The 20085-nt window shown below is 42.4% G+C and overlaps 1 protein-coding gene across 1 annotated transcript in view; it reads right to left on the bottom strand.

Annotated features, from left to right (window-relative positions):
* Positions 1–18404, bottom strand: part of SCUBE1 (signal peptide, CUB domain and EGF like domain containing 1) — a 188325-nt gene extending 169921 nt beyond the window's left edge. Inside the window, exons 1-2 of the mRNA XM_041464335.1 lie at positions 18317–18404; positions 15493–15615 (exon numbers count right to left, since the gene is read on the bottom strand). Of these exons, the coding sequence (XP_041320269.1) occupies positions 15493–15615; positions 18317–18404 (211 nt within the window). The remainder of the gene's footprint in view (positions 1–15492; positions 15616–18316) is intronic.
* Positions 18405–20085: the final 1681 nt, after the last annotated feature.

The following is a 20085-nucleotide window of genomic DNA, read 5'->3' as shown; positions in this document are numbered from 1 at the left end:
CAATACCAGAACAGGAATTAATGAAGTTACATACTCATCTTTCCTGGACATGAGGTAAGTGAGGGTTAGATGAGGCCAGGCCATGCTGTACAAACACCAGTTTAATAGTGAGGAAAGTCCAGGAAAAATGCTAAGGACAAAATTTAACATTCAAATCCGAAAAACATTGCTGACTTGTGAATCACCAAGTATTTTCATTTATAAGCTCACATCTGATGTTTGGACAAGAAATGGAGATAGGGCAAACGGATGCAATTTCAGCTTTGCCATGAAATCAGACAGTTTGGCTCCACTGTTCAAATATCCTGTACTAGAAAGCATACACAGCTTCCATTAACACTATTAAATGAAAAAAGGATGAAATTGCAGATACAGGAACAATAACATGGGCATTTGCTGCAAACTGAAGAGTGCTCATATTCATAGCCTGGAAATCTTCCTTTGCGAATTTAAAGCAATTTATTTTTTCATTATGTTGGGGAGAATGTTAGGTAGAGAGAACCAAAGAATGCCTACAGCTTCTGCGCAGTATTCAAATAATCTGTTTTTGACAGAATGCACCACAGAAAGCCAAGCTCTACAACTGCACTGACCTCTTCCCCAACAGCAGAGAGATAAAAGTGACTAAGGTTATATAAATAATTGCTTAGCGTTGTAGACCTATTTCCAATACTCTCTTGTAGATGATTTCTTATGAGATGCCTTCCACAACAATGTTATTTTATTTTGCAGAGATAAGCAAAATGCAGAAATGTCTTGCCTAAAGTCTCGATTAACAACCCAATAAACAGCTTGGGTTAATTTTTTTTTTTTTTGTTTAATTGGACAGTACATCCAACATAAAATTAGACATTTGAGATGTCACTTGAAATGTTCTTCATTAATTCTACATGCTTCTTCCTTCTTCCCATCTTTCCAGATAACCCCTATTTTAGCACAGTCTCTGGTGTATATTCACAGTATTTCTGAGATACAGAAACAGAAGTCCAGGAGAGAACACATTATGACATCCTTGGTTATCCACTGAAAAGAGGGCTGCAAGGCCTGACTAGTTAACTCACCCATAAATAATACAGGACTTCAGTCTCAGTAAAAGGCTCAAAAATGAAATAATTGGGTTATGGGTGTGTATCCACGGCACCTGATTTAACAGTGCAGCCATCTGAAGTTTGGTCAAACATCCAGGTCAAGCTTTTCAAAGTACCTATTAATTTTTCACAACTGACTTGAGACTCTCCTTAATGAAGTCTCATTTTCAGAAAAGTGTGAAGGCACTTTTGAAGACACTGTCCTTCTGAAGACACTGTTAATTGCCAAGCCAAAAACTCGGGTTTGTAGGGTTTGCCCATGTAGGGAAACACAGTGTGAGGTTCCTGTTAAGCCACATTAGATGGAGATTGCAAAGAGACAGGTGTACACAATTACCTGTTCCTGCACAATTCTTTGCCAGCATTCTGAGCACAGCTAATCACCTGTCTACCCCTGTGAGCTTTGAAGAACACCTGGAGAAGCAAACATACGTATTTTCTATTCCTAGTTTCTGAAGATATCATTAAACACAGTGATTTGAATGAAACTTCTGGCTCAGGAGGTCTTTAAGTCTCTAGCTGCATTTTTTATAATCTACTGTAAGCATCCACTGTTGGCTACTGTCAGAGAGTGCACATCAGGCCAGACAGATTTTTAGTCAAACTTGGTCTGGCCAGCTTACACACTTTTGACATTAAAATATAAATACACATAAGTATAGACCAGATTATTTGCATCCACTGTAAAGAGTCCTGCTTTTGCCTTCCTGTACTAGGTATAATTTAAAAATCTTTGTATATTCCATCAGCACAGAACAGGAAACTAACTGGACAACAAGGAGAAATTCTAAAAAATGCTTTAGGTCATTTCCAGAGATCTGATAATTAGGCAAACAAAACTGACATTCAAGAAAATCTGTATATCTCCATAACTGGCACAAGTGACTTTTTATGGAATTGTCTCTCACATGCATATAGGGGTTGAGTAGACTTAGCATATAAAGGACTTTTAATTTGTGTTTAGTTTGTGCAAGTAGGTGATTCAGCTATGGAATTAAAAGCATTGCAAATTAAATAAAGGTATTATCACACAGTCTAGCAGTGCTTCCTGAGAAGAATGCACTAAGAAAAAAAATTAAATAATTAAAAAGATAAAACTGAGTCTGGGGGGATGAATTTCATCATGATCCAGTGATAATATGGCAGCTTAAAAATACCATGTCCTGGTTAAATTCAAAGCACAAGTACCGAATATTCTTCATTAATTTCAATGGAATTTGAATCTCACAGCTGCAGGCTCTCTGCCCTGATACACCTCACCAAACTTTGTAGATGCCCACATCTGTATCAGAAAGAACAGTCTTATTTCCAGGACATGATTTATCTGACCTCTTTTTGCCTCCAATAATGCAAGGCAAACTGAATGAAGGAAATTTCTCTCCCTCAAATATAAAGGGAAAGCAAAGAAAATGGTTTAAATGGGCTGATCTCTACTACTGAGATCCATCTTTGGAAAGATGAAATCCACCCTCTGTCCTCTTCAGACAGCCCTGAAAAAGCACAGGACGTCTGTTAATACCCCAAATGCTCAACAGACAGAGCCAGGGCCTGCACCCCTCCCAATACAAAAGACTTGATTTATTCTGAAATTTAGGTCTCTGAAGGAGTTCAGAGACTATAATAAAGTGCCTGAGCCCAATTTAAATGTTGAACTAAAATAATTATAGAGTGTATTATTAATGGTTGTAAGTGACTGACAAGCGTTTGCCTGAGGACAGACAAAAGCAGGAAGTGAATGTTTGTATTGATTCACATGTTAGTCTTGTAACTTGCGACCCCAGAAAACTTTTAAAACAAAGGCAGAACCATGTTTTCAAATTACCACAGGAAAAGTAAAGTAATCCCACCCCCACCAGTCAAACAATTTAACAGCCAGCAGACTGCACAAAACCACAGGGAGGAGATATTTTTAATTAAGTGCAATATAAGGAAAATAATGGTTACCTCTATTCAGTCTAAACAATTATTAGCAAAAGGGCCTTAGTATTTTAAAGTAAGCCATTTAAGAAAGGCTTACTGTTTGAAGCATAGGCTGTTTCCGATTATAAAGTAGAGCTTTTAATTAAGATTAGTAAGGCCTAATTCAAGCTATAATTTGGTTCCTTTAGTTAGCAAATGTCTATTAAAACCAAGCAATTAAGGTTAAATGGGTTGAAGCATTTAAAGCAATCCCTCCTCCTTCAAATACTATAATAGAAAAGACTGTGTCAGTGACTAATACAGACCAGAAGATATGTATTTATTTCCCTTAAGTTTTTTTTACTTCCTTGTTGATCATAAAGTTTATTGAAGAAGAAACTCTTGGTAAACTAGGTTTCAGTGGAACAATATGTTAATAGTTGAAGAAACAAAATATAAAATACAAACTCTGCAGTTCTATAAAATTTGTTTCTATTATGCTTCCTTCCTTAATTTTCTAAATATCAATAATAAGAATATGCACTAAACTTCCCAGAGGCGTATTTCTGACTTTTGTGCTGATTTCTGATAGTTGTGCTCATATTTGGCATAGCCTTAAGCATAGATGCTGTGTGTGTACTTGACAGATAGAGGTAGAAGTAAACTATGATTTGTACTACTTACATAAATGGGCTTTTAAAACATTCCCACCTCATCTTCCATTTCCCATTTTTCCCATTTCCACAGCTTGTTCAAAGACTGAAATTCTTCATGCAAGGTCCAATCTTCAAGATCATGTTATTTTAGCAAGTTCAAGCCAAATGGGGTGAGCAAATGAAGGCTGTATGCCTGAGAGCATGAGAGCCTCCCCCACATGCCTCTGCCTGGCTGTGCCAGAGCCCTTCTCCAGCAGGACCCTCTGGGTGCATTCACACTCAAACATTTCACCTGCCTTTTGGACTCTTCACAACTCCCCGAAGCACCCAAATAAATCACAGTTTTAAAGACAACAGGCTGTCCTTCCCATCAGACAGAAAATGCTGTGTGCAAACAGGACCACTGAGGTGTTCTCACAGCCACAAACACGGGCTTTCTCAGCGAATGGCAGCATTAAGGAAAACATGCTGGTCCTTCCAGAGCATGTTCCCCCATCCCTTGAGTCCAGACTCTGGCTTACTCAGGAAATTGTATTATGTTATCCTACTCAGGATAAAGACTGATGCTGTGGAGCAGGCTACAGCAGCTACCTGTTGCCTTCCATAGAGACTATCAGAATACTTAAAAACACTTCAAAATTATGACTAGTACCTAATCATAACATCAGTATTCATGGACATCATTAAGAGCCTTTCAGCATAAGGAAACAGGAACATATTCTGGTAACTCTTTTCTAGTAACTCTTTTTTGGTTTTGTGCAGCAAAGTCCAGTGAAAGAACTCAGAAATGTGCATTGGAAATTTCTGTATTAACTCAAGGTAAAATGCATCATTAAGCTGTTCTAGAAAATTAATGCTACTGCTGTTGCTATCCTGAATAGATTTCTGTGTATTTCCTATTTAGAATAAAAGCCAAAGCTTTTGGGTTTTGCTCCATAAGACCACATGTGATGCAGTCAACAGATATATTTTATAATGCAGTTCTTGCACTTCCCTCAAGAAAAAGATTAAAAAAAAAAAAAATTCAAAACAGACAGTGAAAGGATGCAAAGTGCCAGAAGGATCAAGAAGAGAAATACATTTCATATACATCTAGATGTGACTGTTAATACAAAACTTAAGTGACAACTTAAGAGTTTACCCATATTACAAAAAAGTATCTTCCTAGTAAACAATTATACTATAAACAATTTGATGGGGTTGTTTCCACTGTTAAAGCTTTTGAGAAAACTGTTATTATAAAAGCTCTTCCATTCTGAAGTCATAATCTCCTTAAATGTAAAACTGTGTGTATACAGAATAAGCTGCTGCCATTTTCACAAAGTGAAACATTCTATACCTAATGAAACAGACTATATCAAACCAAAGCATTTTAGTATTCAGGTTTTTATTTCCAGACAACAAGCTGAGGTTGTCTGTCTCTCTCTTATACCCATTCCTCGTCTCATTCTTACAGCAAAACAGTCACAGGTCAGAGAAATCCTGGCAGCCCTCCTTCCCTCATCTGTTTCTTGCGCTCTCAATACATCTGCACACTCCCATCTGAATAGAGGTAAAATTGTTTCCTTAGGAATTCGAGCCAAGCAAAAGCCAGCGGGTTCCACTTGTGTCTGCCCTCTAGCAGCCAAATGCAGTTAGCCTCCCTCAGGGTTTTGGGTTGGGTCTGCAGTGCAACCAAAGGAGGCTGCCTTTCCCCAGTGTGCCCACGCACACAAAGCCACCACCAGAGCCCTGGGGAAAATCCCAAATCAAGAGCAGGAGTGAACCGTTCAGAGCACCTGTCTCTGCAAAGGGTGCTGTACCAAGACCTGCACTAAAGATCAGGTGAACTCCACCACTGTGCAAGCAAGAATTGGGGCTGCTTTAAGAGAAAAGTGGTGGGGGGGAGAAAGGAGATGCAAAGAGGAGCTTTGATCGCATGCATCTTTAGACAGGTTGGAATGCATAAGGAAAAAAATGGAAATTTCTAAATAAAGTTGACCTTTGGTGCTTCATAATTAGAGAAAAACATTGGCATGCCTCCAAGTCACAGGTTTTACGGAATCCTTTTCCAACAAAGTTCTGCAAACAGAAATATGCAAAAAGAATAAAGGCACAACTCTGCTTGGTAGAGACACTGACATCTCTAGAGGTATGAAGTCAGATATCTAATTCCTTCTGTGCATGTGCTGCCAAACAATTTAGATATGCATTACCTAGCCTGCTTATTCAGCAAAGCAAATACCCCACTAACTTCAACCCCTTTTTCCACTACAACACGGAGAATAAAATTCTGAATGTGACCTCTGCTTCCAGATAATGAAATCAGAAGAAAGGCACTTCAGTGCCTTTCAGTGCAGTTCCCCTCTTACAACATCAACAACTAGGATGCATGGCAGTAACGTCCTGTAGTATTTTCAGCAATGATATGTCCAACAAATACCTATTTCTGCAGAGGTACCCCTTCTCTGAAGCCCCTTCTGCAGCAGCACCATTCCCTCCAACAACATTAATAATCACCAAAATGGTATTATGCATTGCTCTTGGGTTTTTTTTCCCTCAGTTATATTTTTATGCTCTCTGAGCATGATGTTAAATGTAAGGACTGACAGCAGTTCATGCAGATTAAGGCATGGGAAGGACAGTATGAAGCTGAGTATCCTCACCCTGAGAGAGTAAATGAAAAGTGGCTTTTATATTCTCTGAGATAACAGCTCATCTGCTTAAAATATTTACTGTAGGAATCAGAACAATCTGAAAGTTGTCTATTTAATATTTCTGGTTCTTTGGTGGCTGTACTGCAAAACATTGTCAATAGCTGTGAAAGCATGGTCTTGAATTTGATAAGTTGTCTATGAGTCCTACAGCACCAAACAAACTTCACTAAGTTTAGGTCTAAAGCATGTGCAAGATCAAGGCCTTAAATTACCTTTTAAATGATCCAGATTTTTTTTTAATTCCTTGGTCACTGAAAGAAAAACTGTGACCTTCAACAGGCTCCAGAAAAGCAGCACTGCAACATAAAATAAGGCAGCAGCTTCAATTTAATAAAGCACTTAAACATTATTACTTTAAAAGGTAACAGTTTCTTGAGATTAAGCACAGGCTTGAGCACTCTGGTGATTCATGGCACTTGAACAAAAAAATTCTTCCAACTGTAATGTAAGGGTATTCCTTTTGCTCAGCATCTTAAATGTGTAGAAAACTCTTGAAATTTCAAGGGGGTCTGTCAGACCCTATCTTCAGTTTCTTGTAACTCTGCCAAACATTTATGTATGAACTACATTTTTTTTCCTGCAGGTATCTGCTTTAAAGTACATAATTTTTTTCAGCTGAAATTTAATATTAATATATATATGCTAAAACAAACTAAGGAAAAAACCCAGGAAGTTAGCTTTTTTTTTTTCTAAAGGGATTATATGGGAAAATCCCTGCTTTGCTATGTTTAAAAAAAACCCAAAAAACTCCCTCTACTGCTTCAACAGATTTAATACTGGCAGATTTTGTTTCTAATAAGGTGTCAGGGAGTTACCTTTCAAGAGATTTCTCAGGACAGAACAAGATGGTCAAATTACAGCTGAAAATTTACCAAAAAAAAATTAGCCATCTAAAAATTCATTAACCCCTTCCCCTCCCTCAAGAATATAATAAATCCAAAGCTCAACAGGCATCTGCTGAAATTTAGGCAGCTGAAGTTTCCAAAACATCCTTCTTGATAGGTGGTTTTTTTCAACCTTATGCTGTAGTTTCACACCACAATGGCTCCAGAAACTAAACCAGATTAGGAAATCTGTTCACCTTATTCACCACCACCACCTTATTCACCACCATCACTCACCCTGCCATGAGTCTCAGCCTCTATATCCCAGTTAATCGGCTTTTCAGTGCAGAAATGCTTGCAGGGCATTTTGGGGATATTATTTCAGTGATATTCTTCACAGAATAGTGTCCATCAATTACCCTTGTGTGAAAGAAAAAGAGCACCATCAAGGAAAAGGAGCTTCCTAAATCAGTGCAGAGGGAGTACTACTCCTTTTGCCACCAGACTCCATGCGTGTTTTCCCTACAGATTCCTGCCATACATCCTCCATCCCAGGACTGCCTGAGGTTGGCCAAACCTGCCCTGTATTTAAGGCTCACAGCTATCCTGGGCTAGAACAGCCTGGGGCTGGTGCCATGGGTACAGGGGCTGTACCCACCATCCTCAGGTATCCACCATCCATGATTCCCATTACTTCACAGTGTTCTGCCAGCATGGATGCTAATGAATAGAGTGGATGCTACCTGGCTCAAATGCAGAGGAGACAGAAGCAGGATTAATGCATCTTTTTTGGGCAAGGGAGCAGCAGTAGGTCACATTCCCTAACTCATCCTCTGCCATCATCTCAGCAGAGGCTCCCTGACCATGCCCTGCATCAGCCTCAAAACAAAGAATGTGTATTTCAGCAGTGCAGTGAAGACACACATGAAGACAGTGCCCACAACCAAAGGGGAGCTAATAAATGATGGCAATCAGACAGGCAAATACGTTTTTCCAGCCAGCCACTGAGAGAAGAGCCATGGCTCTGCAGGAGGTGGAAACAGCAGGGAATGTGCTGAGGAACAGGTGAGCTCTGAGCTGCTGATGGGGGCCAGGAAAGAGGTGGAGAAAAGGGAGAAAAAGCAAGAAAAGAGAGCTGGTAGGAGCTGTTTTGACTTAAAGACAAAACCCAAGGGAAAGGACCAGTAAGGGGCACTTAGAGCTGCCAGTTCTCCCAGCCCAGAGGTCTTACTGTGGGACACTAGCTCTCAGAACAACGTTGCTGTAACTGCAGCAAGCCACTAAGAGGACAGGAGAAGGAAAGCTACATGAAATAATTGAAAATACATGAGAAAAGAACAAAAGAGAAGTGGGATTTGCAGGAGGGAAATGACAAGGCTAAAAGACAGCTGAGTAACAGAGTACACAACATAAAAACGACTGCAAGGAAAGAGGACTGCACTAGAAGTAAAGGTGATGGGTGGGAAAACAAGGAAAACTGGGTAGTTTCTGGCAGATATAAAACACATTAAGACAAAAGAAGGACAGACCTATTGAGCTTAGTACATTTTATTTATGCTCCTTCATTTCTTTATAATTTTCCTGGCAGTTAATTTACATTGTGTATCTGGGTGGAAAGAAGTTCCTTGTAAATACCAAGTTTACATCACCCCAGGAGGCCACCCTGGGTTCTGCAGCTTAGCAACTGTTGGGCCTGATGAAATTTTATAAATAAATTCCCAGAGTACGCATAGACCATCCAGCAGACAGGGAGCTTATCAACTATTTAGAGAAGTGTCCTTGGAAAAAAACCCTCATTTTTTTCCAAATTGAGAATTACATGTAATGCTGCTGAAGAATAAGGCCCATATTTCATATGAGATGGCGTTTGTTTATGCAAAATATAGTGATATTTGTATCCAAGAAGCATTCTGGAGAGGAAAAAAACAGTTGGAGTGAATGTTCTTTTTTTAAGTCAAAATGGAAGATTTCCAAAGCAGACCACCAGGGGAGCTGTTCACTGAAGCAGCCTTATGGGCCGTCAAAAAGCAGCTCTGAGAGGTAGGACAGAGTAAGGAAGAAAAGGGAGAGGAGAAAACAAGAGGGTTCGTGACAAATGGGGACTGATGGCCCTGGGAGCAGTTATACAGGGCATGTCAGCCCAGCTAAGGGATATTCTGGTTTTAGTAGATGAACTACTGAACAAAGTTGGGAAACTAAAGCAATTTGAATAAATAAATAAATAAATAAAATAAAGGCTCAACTCGGACCAAAACAAAAGCCCTATTCACTGAACAGAAAGCAGCATGAAGGAGGAAAAATAAAAAAGTTATCATAAGCTGTTAATTCACTTAGGCTGTAATAAAATTCCTATTTAATACAGAATGTTCTCAGGAGTATTTTCTTACTTGCAGCTATTTTTCCACTTCTCCATCCCCCACGAAAATTCCCTGATGCAAGTTAGAAAACTCACAAGTCAGAACTAAGTATTAAATAGTACCAGACAATTACAACAAAAAAGGAGAAAGAAAAAAGCAGATATATAGAAGGTCTCAGAATTCAGCTCTGTGAACACTTTTATCAGCCTAAACCAAATGAAATGCATCAATCTACCCAATAAGAGGAAATAAAAAAGCAGTTACCAGCTCAAATCAAAGAAGCTAGTTTATATTCTCTCTCCTTCATTTTTTGACAATATGTACTGCTTCGTTGTGAAAGCTGCTTTCAGTGAAATCAGCACAGAATCTCATTCAGAGTAAAGCCACAATCTGTGTGAATCAAACTGGGAAGGAAGATTTGACCCTGGAGTAGAAATCCCCATAAAATTTGGAGGTGGCAGAGTGTGCTTCTCTGTGCTCAGATGGGCTGCTGCAAGCCAGCCTCACAAACCCAGCAGCACAAACCTGGAGCACCAGGTCTCATCTGGAGCATGGCCTTAGGGGAGGGTGACATGAACTTCAACACGTGGCATGAGCACCATCTGTCAAGGTACTGTAACCCCAGAAAGCACAGCAGCTTCAGCACCTAGTATCCACTGCAGACCTCATTCAGGTTGACCAAGGGAGTCCTTGAAAGTATTAATTCACCTTCTACTGCAATTGGAAGAATCATCAATCAGGAAGAAGTCACTTAAGCTGCCTTGTTCAGTGACATCACTGTTATTCTGCAGAGACAGACAGAAAAAGTCTAAGCGCACTAGAGTTGTGCAACCATCAAGATGCTAGAGTTTCAGAAACCAAAGGACATCCAGCAGTGTCCCAGCTCTCCCAGGACATCATTGGTGAAGATGACTCACTTAAGAAAGAATTGCTGAGAGTGGATTGATGGGACCCCATGGAGCTCTTAAAAGAAATGGGATCATTGTTTCACTTAAAGAATATCCAGAAGTGCCTTACTTACTTATCCCTGCAGACAAAAGGAGGCTCTTGTATGAGATACTGGACTGGGAGCTGGGAAATGAGAAGTCTGGAAGGTTCTGTGTTTCCAAGTTGATTGATTCAGAGCAGCCCTGTCACAATATTTGGATTCACTTTTGAAGAGCATGAGAAGAACACAACAGGTATTTCAAAGACCATAATAAAATGAAAACCCAACGAGTGAAACCAGCTTCTTAAGAAAATGAAAAGTAAAACAGGTCAACAAGATTGAAATTATAAGAGGAGTATTAAGTCAAGCCTGGAGAGTCAATCATTATTATTTAAATGAAAGTGATGAGATGTTTTTCCAATTGCTAAGATTTACTTAAAATCCATTAAAAACAGATCTAACAAACAGGTGCAAGTAGAAACTTGGCTTCACATCCACAAAACTACTGAAGATGATAATGACTGGTGAGAAGGGGCAATTGGTCTGTGTTTCCAAATGGACATATTCAGAGGCTGAATATACCTGTGATTGAGGCAGGAATGGTTTATCTTATTTTGAGATTGTACTATGCTTAAAACCAAGTGAGGTGCCGCCACTGGGGCAATCAAGAATAAAAGCCCTCATTGCAAATTATCACCATCACCTGCCTATTTATCTAGAATGATTATTTACATTAAGAAAAAGACTACAAATACATGAACATGTGACCAACTTAAATCTCTAGAACTGCACAATCCCACTCACCTAGCAGTCAAGCAGAACTGCTGCTGCCATAGCACAAATTTCCAACGTGAGCAGAAATCTGAAAAACACCCTCTCAGGGCAGACTCTACCAGCACAATTTGCCACAGCATGTGTATGCTGCCTTCAGCAAGAAATCCATCAACAACATGATGAAGCTTCACAGGAGAATTAAAAAAAAAAAAAAAAAGAAAAAAGTCCAGCTGAAAATTGTGAACACTTCTCTTCTGCACAAAAAGTTCAAGAAACATTGTAACAATGGTATGAGATCAATTATTAAAAGAACTGAAGCAGAAGTCTGAAAATACCATGAAAGATAGTAGAAAAAAAATGTTCCAAGAGGAAAATCTCAGTCAATATGGGAAAGTACCGAGTAGAGTTTAACAATTCAGAAGTAACAGGTCCCAATAAACAGGTCTTAAGGGTCCTACATGTAAGGTATAATCCAAAAGGAAAAAAACAACAGCTAGAGCAACTCACTGAAATTACAGTCCCATTGAGAATAAAAAGTAGGCTAAGGAAAAAAATCAACCTATAAAATAAACTTAACACTAACTGGATATAAAAGGGGCATACAACAGCTATACAGACTATTTTAACCATTAATGGCATGAGAGTTTGGACTAGTCAGAGAAGTAGGATAAGGTAAGACCCCAAACAGCTGGGTTTGAGAGCTAAAGCCCTTCCTACACCTTTAAATGACAGAATATCCTACAACTGCAAACACACAACATTGCATCGGAGATGAGGAATGCTCTGTCAAAGCATAAGGAACCCCAGGACCTGGAATACTTTTGAACTTTCTGGAATTTCCATTGCTTTGACACAATTTTGTTGAGATACCAACCTGTGAGGAAGCCAAAATTCAATGCTGAGAAGGTAAGGACAAAGTCCTATGGATCATGAAAGATCATGCCTGTAGCTGAATCCAGCCCACTGCATTTCAGATCCTGACTAAAATCACAATGGGGAAGACTTCTTAGGTAACAGGAGGTGTGCCAGGGCAAGTAAATTAATTAATTCTGAATAAATGGATTTTGTATATTGACAAGAAATAGAGAACTATTTTTTAAACTTTATTTTTTAAAGATTATCTGGGTTGGACACATTATTCTGTCCTATGAAAATGCCAGCTAGAGAATTTGTGTTCAAGGGATATAGATATATTACATGATATAGGAAAATATAATGGCAATGCTGACCATGAGGCTTTACAAAGCGTAACAGATACCTGACTAAAGAAAGAAAAAAGGTCAACTGAAGCATACAGGGTGAAGCAGAAGACAGGATACAAGAAGAATGAGGAACTCTTCTGTCTGGAGAAACAACTGCGCTCTGTGGAAAGAAACAGGTCAAGTGGTTCAGGCAAGAAAGCTAGCCAGAAAAAAAAAAAAAAAAAGATCTGTGAACTGAAAATTCATCCTTAATCTTCATCAACTCTGGAGAAACCCAAGCCAAAAAAGACAAATTGAGAGAAAATCAAAGTTCAGAAAGAAATTCCCTACTGAGGAAACTTAACAAACTGTCAGGAGAATGTTTCATTGTAATTGCTGCTAGAGTTCTCCACATGTCCTTAAAGGAGTATTTGTGTCGTATGTACTTCTCTCTACCCTTCAGCTCACAACAGCAAACCCTGAGCAAAGTGGCTGGGCTCCACATTTACTGCATTGGTCTAAGGATCCCATTGTTTAGGAAAATTATAAATAACTTCACAAGAGTACACAAATACGTATTGATATACTGGACGCATTTGTACAAATATGTGCTCCTCAGAATCATCCAAAAAATGTTACTTCACATACTCTACCCCTTACTCTAGAACGGATTTTCAGTGAACAAAAGCAGTATTTAAGACTACCATTTAAAATAAACAAACATGCACATTTCTAAATTAATTGCTGTGCCTCAATACAACCTAAACTGGTAGCTCACTAAAATTTATCAGAATGAATTTGACAGCATAATGTCTTTAAGCTCACTGTACTGTATGAATGGCAATTCTACTTGTTTAGTAAAATCTGATTGTATGAGAGAGCCTGGGCTATAAGTGAGTTAGCTGTGATATAATCAATGTTCTTCACACATGAAGCAACACTGGTAGATTTCTACAAACTTAGCTAAAGAGGCTCATTATCTGTACAAAATCTTTTTCTCACAGGTAACTAGTTTCACTGATCAAACGGCTTATTTTGAAAAGCCCAGTTATAACGACTGGGCTTTAAAATCAAGAAAAGAATTATTTAATGACCCAGTTTTGGTTTTAGCACAACAAAAACAATCCAGTGGGTTTCATCTTTGTTAATAGTCACTTTTATCTTATAAGATAACTTCTAACAGCTGATCACTGTTGTCTTGTGACAGAATACTAAATACCCATCAATTAAGCTAGTCTGTTTATTTCCATAGGTTTTGAATATTTAACATCAAGATGCAAAATAAACCCACTCTCCATGTACAGCAGGCCTGAGGCAGATCTTAAACCTGCCACTGACCCTTTCTGAAGCTTTCTGCTTCTACCAAAATTTGGTATTAATTACCAATTTAAGACATGGAAGCAATGCAAAATCTTTAGAACTGTTAACAAAATATTGTAGGAAAAGAAGTTAAATATCATGCACAGTAACATCTGGTTTAGACAGCTTATGTTACCTGACTAATGCTGAACATCCATGCAGTTTTGCAGTCTTCCCCAGTTTGTTCATCAGGCTTGTCAGATATCTAAATTCTATTAGATATGAGTTTGATATCAGACACAGATGTTCCATTATTCTGTACATCATTACAAGGATCACTCTTGTTTTTTACTACTTACTGAGTTTGGGATTTTTGGGTTTTTTCTTACTGAGCCAGGCAAGTCAGACAGAGATATATGTGTATTAGACAAGCATGAATATAAGCCATGTCTACAGAGCTAAACAGAGCTCAACAACTAAACTATGAATACTTAAAGCATAAGGAAACTTTTAATGAAGAAAACCAATACAATAAGTACCAATGCTGGGAATGCTGTAACCTCCACAGCTGTGACCTCGAGTACATTTTTGCAGAGTTCTGTAGCTCCTTCCCTGGAAGGGATGAATAAGAAAGAACTGGTGCTGAATGATTATCCTGCTTGCAAGAAAGAAAATCCAGCTTCCAGAGGAACAGCCGCTCAGAGATGCTAGAGCACCAAAAGGCAGACAATCAGAATTTGTCAATTTAAGCCCAAGACAGAAAAATATGACAACCATAGAAATGCTTTCAGAGGGCACTTGAACAAACATTCTGGAGGTCCATGGAGAATAATATGTGGTTTCAAATTTTTCTAGACCAAATTAATTTCTAGGTCTTCAATCTTTTGAATGGATGGGGCTATAGACATTTTTTAGAAAGCTGCATTCTGCTGCAGAATGAGAGAAACTTGGAAGGAAAATATTATACCTACTAAGTATCTACAAGTGGGGAAAAGTAACAATCTTGCATCTTTTATTTGTAAGGCATTCTGTTGTGATTACAATAATTGTTCTTTTCACCAGAGAATCCCTCCACTGAGACTCAATAGACATGATGAAGTGCATAAAATCCAAAATATGAGTGTACCTAGAGCCTAATAAAACCTGCTAGATCTTTTTCAGTTACAAGACTGATGTGAGGACACAGAGAAGTAAAGTAGTTTTTTCAAGTCTGTTATAAGCACAGTATCTGAAACGCTTACTTTTAAAATAATGTTCCAAGGATTAGAACTATACAATCATGACACATGTAGAGTGTCAAAGCAAATCAAACTTCAGCGTCCTGTCTGAGTTGGTACAGAAAAATACCTTCTGTAACTTGTCTGGGAAAAACAATGGCGAGTCCTTTTCCTCCGCTGTCGGCTGAGGAGCTGGCCAGGGGCCCGGCCCGGCCCGGCCCATTCTATCCCCGGGCCACACCCACGTGTTCGGCGCGGCGCTTCCAGCCCCAGCGGCAGCAGGCCCACCGCTGCCCAGGAGGAGCTGGTGCTACCAGAGAACGCCAACCCCTCACATCCCCTTTTTCATTTTACTCTTAAGAGCAGGTTGGCGGGCACAACATTTGCGGTGCCGGACAATTAGCAAAAGCAGCAGGGGGATGTTTGCAAATAAACACCCAGATTTGAGGTTAAGCAGCTGTAAATCTTCATTAATCGTTTCAGGAATTCAGCTATTTACAAAAGCTTTCAAAGAGCAAACAAATAAAAGAAGGGAGGGGAGAACAGACAGGAGAGGAGCCGATCTGTCCTTACCTTCACACTGCTTCCCTTCCCCTTTGTAGCCTGGCTTGCAGATGCATTTGTAGGATTTTGGTGTGTTTTGACAAATTGCGTCGATGTGACAGTCATCCGTAGCTTCTGCGCACTCGTCAACATCTGGAAGCACAGAAGGAACCCCAAGGGGACAGATAAGAAGGGAGACCTGAGGCACAAAACACCAGGGATAGATACTCCCCTTGAAGCTGTCTGCCTGCCTGCGTTCCCAGTGTCATGCTGGAAATGAGAACATTTTAGGACAAATAACTAAACCAGACAACGTGATCTTCTCCTCAAATCCGTTATAAGCACTGGTCCAAGGAACTGGAGGGACTCGGTCTCACATTTCTGCACTATTAATAAAATACTTAGACACTAGAAATTAGCTTCTGCTGTTTAAGTCTGGTACTAGAGACCCACATCTTAATAAAACAAGAGAATGCTTAAATTACATGTAAGAGGAAAAAAAAAAAGACCACTTGCATGTTCTAGCACAGAGATTTTCCTAATTTATAAAGACAGACCCTAGTTTAAATAAACTGTGCTGGTGGGGGAATGGAAAAAAAAATATTTGAACAGCAAAACCACATTAATACTTTTTACTGAGAAACAAAAAAATAAATAAATGGAAGACCATATGAAACTCGGTAGAGTGAAGGAAAGCAACCTGCAATAACACCATCTACTTGGACTAACACTCATTTAGGGGAAAAGAGTGCCAGCAGCCGTCCCGGCCCCTGCTCGGGTGGGTGCCTTACTGGGTACGCCCGACTCTGAAAGGGGGGACCCAGACCGCTTTTCTTGTTTTCAGAGTAGGAAGCCTTTACAAACATTTCAGCGACGGCCATTCGTTCTCTCCCCCAGACTTAAAGAGGAAGGGGAGAGAGGAGGATGAGACAGAGTTGAGATCTGGTAGTCGTGGGAATGTTAATGAGGTGAGCATGGGGGAAAAAAAACACAAACCACTCCGACCTATTCCGGGATGGGGTGTGCTGGGAACACGGGAACACTTACAGCCCTGCCTAAGCTGCCCCGGTCCCGCACCGCCCACAGCCGCTCCCCGGGCACACCAGCATCCGCAGCTTCCGACGCGAGAGCGGCGATGCCACCGCGCCCAGCGGGCGGGCCGGGCCGTCAGCGCGGCCGCGGTGTCAGTCCCGCACCTCGCAGGGGGCTCCTCCCCGCCTCACGCCACAGCCACATCTGGGGCTCCCGGGAGGACACGGGCAGGCAGCCGGAGAGGGACCCGCAGAGCTGCACAGAGCACAGCCCCTGCTTTATGGTCAGGAAGTACCGAGGAGACAGGGGTGCTGCGGAGGGAGGCAGACGGGCATCCAGCGAGAGGCATGTGCAGTTGGTTTCATGCCAATTAGATTAACAGATCCTCCAAAAGGTGCACTAAAGTGAAAACAGTTTTATTGTTAACTTGAAATCCTAACGCTAATTGTTTCAGAAGTGCTCACTCAGCCATCTCCAGTGATAACACACGGGTCCTTCAAAGTCACCGGGAACAGGAGGGGGCTATTTAAAGAGGGGAGAATAAGCAGACATTGTAGCATGGCACACAGCAGAGAACTTCTCTGAGAGGTACAGACCGGGGCGGCCCCGCGGGGCACCTCTGGAATCCCAGAGAGAGAATCGCCTGGACTCTGTATTGTTATTGTTGTAGAGGTGAAAGAGGGGAACAGAACACCGAGCGTCGTAATTTTCCAGACTAAGGCAGAGCTGCTGTAATCTGTTGCCTTCTATGTTGTCCGTTCGTTTATTTTTACCGCTGAGCCAATTCAGATCTAGCCATGATTTACGTGTCTTAGCTTAGGTGTTGCCCAAATCAGGCACAGATTCAGTCAAGCACAAAGAGAAAAGAAGTTTTTGGGGGGTTTTCTGTGCGGTTTTTTTAATGCTTTGGTTCATACTTTCGAGTCATTAAACCGGCATCCATCTCCCATCAAGATCAGCAAAAGTGACAGCTGCACTCTTTATAATGCCGTCAAAAATTAAAACTGCATTGAGCCAAGGGGGACATTTCACAGCAACCAGAGGATGCCTGGGAGTCAGGCGTGAATGCCAATGAGTCAAATGAAAGGGCAAAACCAAGTATGAGCCCCTGCCCTGCTCCACATCTCACACTGCATTACTGGGACTTTAAGAACTTCTAGGCTGACTTCGTTAATTTTGTTACTTTTAAACACTATCCGAGGAACAGGGATTTTTTTCCACACCCTCCCCCCCTCCCTTCCCCCCATGCCTGTCCCCGCTCGTACTTCACCTTAAAAGATTTCTCCTCGCACAACTTCAAAACCTGCATACATTTACTTTCAGAAATCACTTGGGGCTCGCAACATTCCGAAGCAGATAGGATTGAGGGGGTGTTCGATTTTTGGTATGTTTTTTTATACACCGAAGCAAAGTATAATTAGAGCTATTAAACTGATACGAGCGCCCGTGTTAAAAACACCAGGTCTTTGGGTTAATGCGCAGACAAGGAAAACCTGTGAAGATACCCCAGTCAACGCTTGCTCTGCGGAGTCTCCAGGGCTCAGCACATACTTATCTCGTAGGCACTCAAGGAAAGTAACTTTTTCTTCCCCATCTCTCCCTGCAGAAATCCCTCGGCTCCGGCTGTGTCAAACACGCGAGAAAACGCGTCCCCACCGCAACTTCCAAAACCCTCGGCGCTACGAGCAGCGAGAATTTACCTCCCTCTGAATACCGTACAGCGGGCAGAGGAGGGCGGACAGACACGGTCCCCCCGGGGTCGCGGTTGCGCGCCGCCCGCGCCTGGGGAAGGCGGCACTGCGGCGGAGCCCCCTCTTCTTACCTGCGCCCCCGTTGCCTCCCGCCAACCTGCCGGCCCAGGCGAGAGCGAAAAGCAAACAGCAGCGCCGCGAAAAGCAAACAGTGCCCATGATAATGATGCGATCCCCGGTGCCTGTCTGCGATAAGGGACGCGCTCAGGGCCGGCCGCGCGGAGCCGCCGGCGCTGACGCCCTGACAGCGCCCCGCTGATTCGCCGGGGCTCCCGCGGCGGGGGCGGTGCCGGGGCGGGCCGGGGACAGAGCCGCCCCCGCGGCTGCCCTCGTGCCCCGCCGCCCCGGGGAGGGCGTGCTCGGGCGGCGGGGAGCCGGTCCCTGCCCCTGCCCCTGCCCCTGCCGCGAGTGGTGCCTACTGGCGGGGTGTGCGGCGCTGCCCGGCGTGGCAGAGCGGCTCGGCTCGCTGCCGCCCCGACAAGTAGGATAGGCAGGGACCGCGTAGGGACTCCGCAGCATCGCCACCCTCCGCGCTGCGCCCCACCGTGGCGGGGGCCGGCGCTGCGGGCGCCGCCAGGGGATGGACGGATAGACGGACGGACGGACCCCCCCACGCCGCGGCTGTGAGGGCAGACAGGCCGGCGGACACTGCCCATCTCCTTGGCAACCCCGGCCAGGGATCCTTCACCCTTCTCGGGTTCAGGCTAAAAGACAACCTTTTTTTTTTTTATTTTTTTTTTTCCCTCTCCCCTGCCTACTTTCTAACTTCGGCCAACTCCGCTCCCGCTTGCCACGGGTCATCACCAGCCGCTTGCTTCCTCCAGGGTTTTAAGGGCTTTGCTGCGGAGGTCAGTGCGCCTTTCCAGCCCTAGGTTTTCTCTTCCAAGCCCTTCATTCGGGCCAACCGCGGCTCCTCAAGGGATCCCTGCGGCCCTGGGCCGGCCCGGGGAGATGCTCTCCCCAAAGTCACCACCACCTTGGAGGTGAAAATCCTTCACTATAAAACCCAAACATGAGATATTTCTCCCCTCCGAGGCAAGCCCCATGATCCTAAACTCTTTTCAGACTGTGTTTAAAGGACTGAAATAGCTGTCAGGCATCCTTTGTTATGGCCATGCTACCCCTCTTCGCTTTACACCTTCTTTCACAGGTACTCCACTGCTGAAATGCTTTGCTACTTTAGTAATTCCCCTTTACTTCATGGCAATTAGGAGTTCCAACTCCCAATTCCCCTGGGAACCTGTCTGTCGTGCATGAGTTCCATTTGTCGTCTGGAAGATAAATACATCCTGTCATAGCCTTAGCTGCCTCTTTTTGACAAGTTCCTCCCAAATACACATATATGTCAGTACAATACACTTGCCCAGAAAGTAGGACTATTAAGTACTTTTAAGCTTGAAGAGATGGGAAAGAAACGTAAGAAAAGTTGCTCAGCCCAGCTGCGTGTTTAGTAAAACTCCACACCACGGTCCTTATTCTCCAATAACACTAAACCACTACTGCACGGTGACAAAGCTGTTTGCTTTCCGCGTGTTTACACCTCTACTTTGGGCATTCCCGTCCTTAATCCCTTAGGGGTGGGGTTAGGGCTATTGCTATTTTAAATCCGGACGGTTATTTTTTTTGTGTGTGTGACCCCGCTGAGGTGCAGCAGTGGATTCCATGCCCGAGTCTTCCATGGATACACCACGGCGCGTCCGTGCCGCGGAGGTCCCCAGAGGGACCACACGGTGCCTTGGAGCGCCACCTCGTGACCGTAACGGCAGAGCCACCCAAGGGCCGCTCTTTTCCAAGACTTTTGGAAGGGGGAGTTTTGTCCTAGGTGAAAAGTAAGGGCTAA

Source organism: Pyrgilauda ruficollis, unplaced genomic scaffold, assembly GCF_017590135.1.
Source record: "Pyrgilauda ruficollis isolate IOZ18807 unplaced genomic scaffold, ASM1759013v1 scaffold179, whole genome shotgun sequence".
Classification (NCBI taxonomy): Eukaryota; Metazoa; Chordata; class Aves; order Passeriformes; family Passeridae; genus Pyrgilauda; species Pyrgilauda ruficollis.
The sequence above is the reverse complement of the archived record's forward strand: the minus strand, read 5'-3'. Positions and strand labels throughout refer to the sequence as shown.